At 41.2% G+C, this 10,371-nt stretch overlaps 1 protein-coding gene across 1 annotated transcript; it reads right to left on the bottom strand.

The window, feature by feature from the left end:
• Positions 1–551: 551 nt before the first annotated feature.
• On the bottom strand, positions 552–10,195 carry FAM72A (family with sequence similarity 72 member A). The gene is made up of 4 exons (XM_074528297.1): positions 9,882–10,195; positions 6,544–6,621; positions 4,119–4,243; positions 552–2,182 (listed from the first exon to the last, which is right to left on the bottom strand). The coding sequence occupies exons 1-4, from the start codon at positions 10,037–10,039 to the stop codon at positions 2,088–2,090; spliced, it is 456 nt and encodes a 151-aa protein (XP_074384398.1). The 5' UTR covers positions 10,040–10,195; the 3' UTR covers positions 552–2,087.
• Positions 10,196–10,371: the final 176 nt, after the last annotated feature.

Below are 10,371 nucleotides of genomic sequence, written 5' to 3'. Positions count from 1 at the left end.
GACTGAACTCCTTCAAAAGCTGCCTCATTCTTAATTTCCAGAATTAAGGTCTGGCTCACCAGCTGACGAGGTGAGCTGCTTTAATTGCACAGGCCTGTTGGAGCGAGCTCATGGCAGAACTTCCAGTTCTGTGTGTGCAGATGGGGAGCAAAAATAAAAACCCAGAATTATGGATTTGATGAGGAATTCATCCCCTGCATCCCTGTGGGAGAGGAGCTGCTGACTCAGAGTGCTGAAGGTCACAAATGACAAGTGCTGGGGAGGAGGCAACAGGCACAATTAGGCTTGAACGGTTGTGGTGCTTATGCAAAAATAATCAGATTTATTTTTGGCTCGTGAATTCTGCTGGAAAAAAAAAAAAAATTAAATTTTGAGGTGTCACCTTGGCAGCTTGATGCTGTAGTGATCACAGGAACCTGGCAGAAATTGGGATATTGAGTTATAAAGGGTTAACTGAGACTGAGAAACTGTCAGGCTTGTCAGTGAATCCATTTTGGGGTTGTCTAAAACAAATTCATAACACTAAAACCCTCATTATTCTACTCTTTTAATCCAAGCTGCTGTTTTATTGTTTTGATTATGTGATATCATTCCACATCCACATTTATGACAGCCCTGAAGACTCCAGAGTCCAAAGCTTTTATTTCCTGGGCAGACACAACACAGGAATTCAAAACAAGACACACACATACAAATATACACAATACACATTTAAACAGTGCAGAAGAGGTAGTGCCATTAATTAAGAAATGGATAATGAGCAGTAAAAATACTGAGACAATTCATTGCACCCCTTTCAAGTATCACAGGAGCCTACAGAGAGATTTATTCAGCATCAATCCACATTTAAAAGTTCCCTCTGATCTCTGATATGATTTTTTATCTGGAATTTTTTATTGGTGGCCTTCAGGTGAGCAGCTGAAGGGGACAGAATTAGTTCAGAAATTAAACGTGATGGTTTGTTAACAGCTCAGAAAATGAGCTTTGAATTCATCGCCTACAGGAACCGGATTGTCTGTGCACCTCAGGATGGGAAATTAGGCATGAACACCAAATATTTAACTTTGATTTTTCTGGCTTTCTCTAAAAAGACCTAATTTCATGACTGAGTTTTGTTTTGGAGAGGGAAAAAAAAAAAATAAAAATATATATATATATATGAAAGTGGATGGGGTTTTTTGCTGCCCTGAAGAAAAACTCCATTGTAGCCTTGAAGTACTAGTAAGAAACTGCAAATTTAGGATTTATCAGGGAGAAAAACCATCAACTTGATCTCTGTAGAGACAGAACTCCTATTACTATTATTATTAATGTTATTATTATGCTGCCATTGGTCCTGGATGGTTTTAAACGAGGATAATAAAACATGGTATTATTATTATTATTATTATTATTATTATTATTATTATTATTATTATTATTATTATTAATAATAATAATAATAATAATAATCAAACGTGGTTTTATTATTTTCCTTCTGACTCTCAGCCCCCCTGATATGGAAACTTTAATAACAGACCCATGTGACATTGCATGAGTATCAAAAATGCTCTTAAAACAGCCCAGAAAAGCAAAATTTTGGTGCTGAAACCCTGAAAGTATTGAAATATAAAGCTGGAAATGCTCCAAGAGGCTTCCCAGGGCATATTTAGGAGCATCCTGAGGTGCAGAGGAGCTGCAAAGAGCAGCAGATCCCAGAGCCAGAGCAGAAAATTTGGAGTTTTGAGCTCTGCCAGACCTGGGTGATTATTCCTGAAAATTCCTTTGAACTGAGAAGAGCAGCTGAGAGGTTTTGCTCTGTGCAAAGTGCTTTGGGGAAGAAGAAATAAAGGATTATCAGCTGTTGAGGGTTAAGAATAAAAAGCACAACAGAGCTCAGTAAATGCACTTTGTGCTGGCATTTCCAAGGTGGATCTGCTCAGGCAGATTCAGGGGAAGAGCAAGAAAAATCCAATTTTTTTGATTTTTTTTTTTTCCCCAGATTTTCTGATTTTTTTTTTTTTCTTGCTGTTTAAGCTCTGATGAGCCAGCGGGTGAAATGAAACCAATCCAAAGCAAAGAGGCAGGGAAGGTGCTGCAGGTGGAATTCATCTGATGAACTCCTCCTCGGAGGCGCAGGACGTGTCCCCCTCTGTGCTCTCCTCCAGAGCTGGCAGGTTCCCCCACAGCAAAACATCCACACCTGGCGGGAAGGAGACAAAGGAGGGGGAAAAATAAAGATATTTTTGGGTTGTGAACTTATTTTTAAGTTGCTCAACTGTTTATTTTGAGAGAAAATAATCCCTGCAAAAGCCAGAAGTCATGTTCGTAGTGAATAAATCTATTTTCTATCTTCCTTCAAAGTGAGCTTGGGAGTGTTGTTGTTTATTTTTTCAGCCAAAGTCATAGGATAAATATTTATATATTTATGTAAATATATTATTATATACTTATAGAAATATATAAAATTATTTAAAATATATTATAGTTATATAAAATTAATATAAAAATAATTACAGAAGTAATATTATAAAATTAATATAACATATAATGTAATATAATATAATATAATATAATATAATATAATATAATATAATATAATATAATATAATATAATATAAATACTATAATATACATACTATAATATATATAACATACTATTATATACTATTATATTATATACTAGTATATTATATACTACTATTATATTATATACTATTATATTACATTATATTACATTATATATAACATTCCATATAAATATATTAACATATAAAATTTAACATATCTTAAATATTATTAAAAAGGTAACATTATATATAATTATATAACAATTATATACTAATAATATAACAAATATTGTTTCTGTTAACACATTAAGAGGAAGAAAGTTTAAAGTTTTAGAGTTTAAGATACAGAAAAAATAAAAGTCGTTGCAAAGGTAAACAAGAAGTTAAGGATGCGGTACTTTAAGTTTGTGTGATTATATTATATTATATTATATTATATGGAAAAGTGTTTTACAGAAAGGGTGATAAAGTGTGGGAAATGAATTTGTAGAATGAGGCATTTACAGCACAGTGTGGCAAAAGCTGATAGGCCAAGAAAGGCTTATAATGTATGAGTGTTGTAATTAGGAAATAGTTAATTTCTGATTGTGATGGTGTGAATTACAACATCTGTGTTGTCTCACCCTTCACATGAGACTGAAAATGGAATAAAAGTTTTTAAAATGTCTCTCAGCTGCCCCATCTGTGAGTCAGAAAAGAGCATAATCTGGCAATAAAGCTCTGGAATGTTCTGCCAGGGGAGGTGGTGGAGTCCCCATCCCTGGGGGTGTTTAACCGAGCCTGGATTGGCACTGGGTGCCAGGGGTGAGCTGAGGGGCTGGGGCTGGATGGATTTGATGATTTTGAAGGTCTCTTCCAACCTGGTCATTCTGTGAATTCAGGGAATTCTGTGAATTTTGGAATTCCCAGGGACTGAGGAGGTGGCGGAGTCCCCATCCCTGGGGGTGTTTGAAACAAGTTTGGGTGCCAGGGCTGAGTTGAGGGGTTGGGGCTGGGTTGGACTTGATGATCTTGAAGGTCTCTCCCAACCTGGTGATTCTGTGATTCTGTGATGGAGGATGAGGATTTGAGGGAAAGGAAGGAAGCCAAGGGAAAGGGGATGAGGATTTGAGGGAAAGGAAGGAAGCCAAGGGAAAGGGGATGAGGATTTTAGGGAAAGGAAGGAAGCCAAGGGAAAGGGGATGAGGATTTTAAAGAAAAGGGAAGGAAGCCAAGGGAAAGGGGATGAGGATTTAAGGAGAGGGAAAGAAGCCAAAGGAAAGGGGACGAGGATTTGAGGAAAAGGAAGGAAGCCAAGGAAAAGGGGATGAGGATTTTAGGGAAAGGAAGGAAGCCAAGGGAAAGGGGATGAGGATTTTAGGGAAAGAGAAAGAAGCCAAGGGAAAGGGGATGAAGATTTGAGGGAAAGGAAAAGGGAAAGGGGATGAGGATTTGAGGGAAAGGGAAAGGGGATGAGGATTTTAAGGAAAGGAAGGAAGCCAAGGGAAAGGGGATGAGGATTTGAGGGAAAGGAAAAGGGAAAGGGGATGAGGATTTGAGGGAAAGGAAGGAAGCCAAGCTGTCCCTCACCAGAAGGGTCCAGCCTGTTGATGCCCAGCACGGCCTGGCTGTGGAACATCCAGAGGTGCCCGTTGTTGCAGGACAGCAGGCAGGGCTTGCAGGGACAGATGACGTGGTAGCCAACAACATTCCCACTGGAAAAGGCAAGGAAAAGAGTGAACCTGGGGACAAAGAGGGATCTTGGTGGCTTTTCCCAGCTCCAAACATTTAAACATTTGTTAAACATTCCCAGTGCCAGGGCTTTATGCAACGCTGCTGTTTTGATGGGGTTAAGGGAACGGGGTGAAACAAGCATCTGAAATATTTAGGGAACATCTGTTGGGAGTTACAGAATATCTGAGTTTTGGATCTTTGGCACACAGAGAAGCGTTTAGTAACCTAAATTGTGTAACCCAGATTAGTTTACATACCAACAAATGCTGGAGGATTTCTGTATTTGTTTTCCTTTGGAAGGGCAGTGATTCCAGCCAGCAGAGAATTCCCCACACCCAAAATCCACCTGTACACTGTGCACAGGAGGCTGCCAGCAGCAGGAGTGATGAAAATGAGAATTATGGAATGGTTTGGCTTGGAAAGGACCTTAAATCTCATCCAGATGGGCAGGGACATCTTCCACCATCCCAGGATGCTCCAACCTGGCCTTGGACACTGCAGGGATGGGGATGGGGCAGCCACAGCTGCTCTGGGACAGATTATTGACCTTTGTCCACTCTCCTAGGCTGAAACCATAACCACCATTTATCCATTTTCATGTGCTCTGGTGAGATATTTCTGTTTCTCTACTTCTACCTAAAAACCAAAATATTGTGTCCCTATCACACCCCCTAATTGTTTAAATCTAAGAAAGGTAAAAATCTCCATCAGGGAGCTGAAAGAATTATCTCAGAAAGAATTATCTCTATCACACCTCCCAACTGTTCAAATCTGAGAAAAGTAAAAATCTCCATCAGGGAATGGAAAGAATTCTCTCAGAAAGAGTTTTCTCTCCTTATCACATCCCCTAATTGTTTAAATCTGAGAAAGGTAAAAATCTCCATCAGGGAGCTGAAACAATTCTCTCTCCCTATCACAACCCCCCATTTGTTCAAATCTGACAAAAGTAAAAATCTCCATCAGGGAGCTGAAAGAATTCTCTCAGAAACAATTCTCTCTCCCTATCACAACCTCCCATTTGTTCAAATCTGACAAAAGTAAAAATCTCCATCAGGGAATGGAAAGAATTCTCTCAGAAAGAATTCTCTCTCCCTATCACACCCCCCCATTTGTTCAAATCTGACAAAAGTAAAAATCTCCATCAGGGAGCTGAAGGAATCCTCTTGGATAACTGTGAGCTCTTTGCGAGTTGTTGTTTCCACCCTTAAATATCAAATAGGCATTATTAAGGAGGAGAAAAGAACTCCAAGAACTCCACGACAGCATGCTCCATCTGCTCCCAACACCCCAACCTGCCAAGAGGATGCTCCATTAATTAGGGAATGAGTAACTGCTCCTTGCTGGGGCCTTGTTCACAGGGAAACCTCAGTGCTGAGGCACACACTGCATCGGGCTGTGATAAATAGGTATGATTCGTGCCGATAAAAATTGAAACAGTAATTAATATTGATGCAGTAACTAATATTTGAGAATAACAAAACAGTTCATAGTTAAAAGTTGTAATGCCAAAGAAGAAAGAAAAAAGAAGAGCTCCACCCACCCCCCCTTCCCAGCAGATGTTCTCAAAGACCACAGGAAAGAAGCTGAAGATACAGTTGCTAAAAATGACCAAGAACCTGGTTAAGTCCAAGAAAATGCTAATTATTGCTTTGATATGCAGATGCAGTGATACGTTAGTCTTGGCTTACATTGTACTGGCTTGGTGCGCATGTGTAACCCAAAAGTGAATTAAAAGACAACGAGGAAGACTACAGGGCCTTCATCAGTGACGACCCCCAAAGACTTGTGCGACCACCAAACCGAGTAGTAGGAAAAGTAGTAACGAAAGCAGAAACAAAAAAGTAACAAACCTAAAATAAGCAGAGATAAAATTGACACATAGCATATAAAGAGTAACTTTTACTTAGCAAGCTTATACGTGAAGTAGCAAGAATCAAGAACCCTGCCCTCCGTACCCCGCGGTTGTTTTTGCTTATGCGCTATTACTTAAACCAAATTATCCCTTATTTATATATTTTCTAAACTATTTAATTAAAATCGTTGCTACCTTAAATATGGTTTAGTTTTTTTTTTTTTGATAAAATAATTAAACAAACATAACAGGGCAGGCGGCACAGAAGCTTCCAGCAGACTCATCCTCCTGAAAACGCCGTCACATTCCCACCGGGGGCTCGCAGAAAAGCTGATTTTCAACGCAGCAGCATTGAATGTGCAGGAGGTGACCCGGGAGGGGACACACGGAGGGGCTGGGACACGCAGGGGTGGCCGTGGGCGAGCTCACCACGTCAGGCAGGCGATGCTCCTCACCCTGCACGCGCACAGCTCGCTGAAGCGGCAGCTCCCGGTGAAATCCACGGCTCTGGCGGGAAGGAAACGCACAAAACTCTGGGTTTGTGGCGGTCACAGTGACACCGGGCTGAAGTCACCACAAAGCGATGCTGCTGCTCGTCCAGGGTGGTTTAAACCACGTTATTCTACTTTCCTTATGAGACTCACATGGAAATTTGAATTGTCACCACGTGACATTGCACGAGTATCAAAAATCCTCTTAAAATAGCCCAGAAAAGCAGAGTTTGGTGCTGAAACCCTGAAAGTGTTGAGAAATAAAACAGAAATGCTCCAAGAGGCTTCCCAGTGCATGTTTAGGAGCATCCTCAGGTGCAGAGATGCTGCAAAGAGCAGGAGATGCCAGAGCAGAAAATTTTGAGTTCTGAGCTGTGCCAGACCTGGCTTATTATTATTATTATCATCAATATCATTATTATCATGCTGCCATTGGTGCTGGGTGGTTTAAACCACGTTATTCTACTTTCCTTATGACTCTCAGCCCCACTCGCATGGAAATCTGAATTGTCACCACGTGGCATTGCACGAGTATCAAAAATCTTCTTAAAATAGCCCAGAAAAGCAGAGTTTGGTGCTGAAACCTTGAAAGGGTTGAGAAATAAAACAGAAATGCTCCAAGAGGCTTCCCAGTGCATATTTAGGAGCATCCTGAGGTGCAGAGGAGCTGCAAAGAGCAGGAGATCCCAGAGCCAGAAAACTTTCAGTTTGAGCTCTGCCAGACCTGGCTTCTTCTTCTTCTTATTATTATTATTATCATTATTACAATTAAAATTATGCTGCCATTGGTCCTGGGTGGTTTAAACCACGTTATTCTACTTTCCTTATGACTCTCAGCCCCACTCGCATGGAAATCTGAATTGTCACCACGTGACATTGCACGAGTATCAAAAATCCTCTTAAAATAGCCCAGAAAAGCAGAGTTTGGTGCTGAAACCCTGAAAGTATGGACAAATAAAAATGGAAATGCTCCAAGAGGCTTCCCAGTGCATATTTAGGAGCAGGTGCAGAGATGCTGCAAAGAGCAGGAGATCCCAGAGCCAGAGCAGAAAACTTTGAGCTCTGCCAGACCTGGCTTCTTCTTATTATTATTATTATCATCATTAATATCATTATTATTATGCTGCCATTGGTGCTGGGTGGTTTAAACCACGTTATTCTACTTTCCTTATGACTCTCAGCCCCACTCACATGGAAATTTCAATTCGACAATTCAAATTTCCACGTGGCATTGCACGAGTATCAAAAATCCTCTTAAAATAGCCCAGAAAAGCAGAGTTTGGTGCTGAAAACCTGAAAGTATTAACAAATAAAGATGTAAGAGGCTTCCCAGAGCATGTTTAGGAGCATCCTCAGGTGCAGAGATGCTGCAAAGAGCAGGAGATGCCAGAGCAGAAAACTTTGAGTTTTGAGCTCTGCCAGACCTGGCTTCTTCTTCTTCTTAATAATATCATTAATATCAATAATATCATGCTCCCATTGGTCCTGAGTGATTTAAACCACATTATTCTACTTTCCTTATGACTCTCAGCCCCACTCATATGGAAACTTTAATAAGAGACCAACGTGGCATTGCACGAGTATCAAAAATCCTCTTAAAATAGCCCAGAAAAGCAGAGTTTGGTGCTGAAACCTTGAAAGTATTGAGAAATAAAACAGAAATGCTCCAAGAGGCTTCCCAGTGCATGTTTAGGAGCATCCTCAGGTGCAGAGGAGCTGCAAAGAGCAGGAGATCCCAGAGCCAGAGCAGAAAACTTTGAGATCTGAGCACAGACCTGGCTTCTTCTTATTATTATTATTATTATCATTATTATAATTAATATTATGCTGCCATTGGTGCTGGGTGGTTTAAACCACATTATTCTACTTTCCTTATGACTGTCAGCCCCACTCACAAGGAAATTTAAAATTTGAGAATTCAAATTTCCACGTGGCATTGCATGAGTATCAAAAATGCTCTTAAAATAGCCCAGAAAAGCAGAGTTTGGTGCTGAAAACCTGAAAGTCTTAACAAATAAAGATGCTAGAGGCTTCCCAGCGCATGTTTAGGAGCATCCTCAGGTGCAGAGATGCTGCAAAGAGGATCCCAGGAGATGCCAGAGCCCTGGTGCTCAGTGTGGCACTGCCATCAGAGGACACTGCTGCCAAATCCCAGCTCAGAAACAGAACAAAACCTCGGGGATGTCCAACCCCAAAGCTGTGATTGCTTATCTCCTCCGCAACCCATACTTTCTGATTACCATGTCATTTCACAACCTGATTTCCTTGCTATTCAAATCTGTCTCTGGGAAAGCTGAGCCCAGAGCCCCGGCAGCAGTGACAGATCAGGTTTGTTCTGTTTGTGGATCTTTATTTCAAATTCTAATCCTCGCTTTGGGAACGAGCAGGAGGAGCTTCCCGTGCCTGCTGAGCCTGTGTCATCCCTAGGGATGGAATAAATTCAAATTTTGGGTGGCCCTGCATGGCACAGCCTCAGTTTTTGCTGGGATGCAGGGATGGGGTGTCCCGTGCTCTGCAGTGTCACAGACACCTTTTATGAAAAATCCTTTTGCTAGGATTCTCCTGAGAAGCTGAGAGGCCTCAGAAATTAAATGTAAAAAATTATTATCTGCTGCTGTGGAATGCAACAGGTGCATCTTTGATTGTCTTTAATTAATGGCCAATCATAGTCCGGCTGTCTTGGACTCTCTGGTCAGTCACAAGTTTTTATTATCATTCCTTTCAAGCCTTCTGATGAAATCCTCTCTTCTATTCTTTTAGTATAGTTTTAGTATATAATTTTCTTATAATATAATTATGTAGTACATATATAATATATAAAATATTATCTAAAACATAGTATATAATTATATTATATGATAATATAATTATAACATAATATATTAATAATATAATATATTAACAATGTAATACACTAACAATATAATATATCATTAATATAACATAATAATATAAATATTATATTATATTATATTATATTATATTTATTATATTATATTATATTATATTTATTATATTATATTATATTATATTATATTATATTATATTATATTATATTATATTATATTATATTATATTATATTATATTATATTATATTATAATCAGCCTTCTGAAACATGGGGTCAGGATTCTCATCTCTCCCCTGTCCTGGGAGCCCTGTGAGCACCAGCACACTGCAGCCCCGTTCTCCCGGTGACAGCGGGTTCCGTGTCCCTCGGGGCTGGCATGACCCCGTCCCCGGTCGAACCCAGCCTTTCTCCGTTCCCGGTGCTTACCCCGAGGGCGGCATGTCGGTGGAGTAGAGGGCGGTGTCGGTGTCGGTGCCGGCCAGCAGCACCGCCTGCATCCCCCGCCAGCTCAGCACCTGCCGGCAGAACCGGCAGCACAGCACGGTCACGCACCGGTCCGCGAAGGTGCAGCCGGTGGATGACATGGCTGGGACCCGGTCCGGTCCGATCCTGTCCCTGTCCCGATCCTGTCCCTGTGCCTGTCCCGGTCCGATCCTGGTCCCTGTACCGATCCCAATCCCGGTCTCGGTCCCGGTCCGGCACCAACGGCCACGCTCCCACCTGTCAGTTTGAATTCCCTACCGCGCCCTCCCATTGGGCGCCTCAGGCCACGCCCACCCCATTGAAAAATCCGGTGGTACCACCCCTCCCGCCTGGCTATTGGTGGAAAGGCGCGCCGTGAGTCACTTTTATTGGTTGTATCTGCTGTCACTCACACTCGCGTCCCGGCGGGGCGGTGCCACGGGCGCCAAGCGGC

Source organism: Zonotrichia albicollis, chromosome 28 (assembly GCF_047830755.1).
Source record: "Zonotrichia albicollis isolate bZonAlb1 chromosome 28, bZonAlb1.hap1, whole genome shotgun sequence".
Lineage (NCBI taxonomy): Eukaryota > Metazoa > Chordata > Aves > Passeriformes > Passerellidae > Zonotrichia > Zonotrichia albicollis.
This window is presented reverse-complemented; position numbering and strand designations above follow the sequence as displayed.

What these genes read in the sequence shown, in the direction of transcription:
- FAM72A (XM_074528297.1), bottom strand. Translation starts at nt 10,039, where the DNA reads ATGTCATCCACCGGCTGCACCTTCGCGGACCGGTGCGTGACCGTGCTG. An exon ending in AGCATCGCCTGCCTGACGTG is followed by an intron (nt 4,244 to 6,543) that starts GTGAGCTCGCCC and finishes TGCCTTTTCCAG; the next exon opens with TGGGAATGTTGTTGGCTACC. An exon ending in CAACAGGCTGGACCCTTCTG is followed by an intron (nt 2,183 to 4,118) that starts GTGAGGGACAGC and finishes CCTTCCCGCCAG; the next exon opens with GTGTGGATGTTTTGCTGTGG.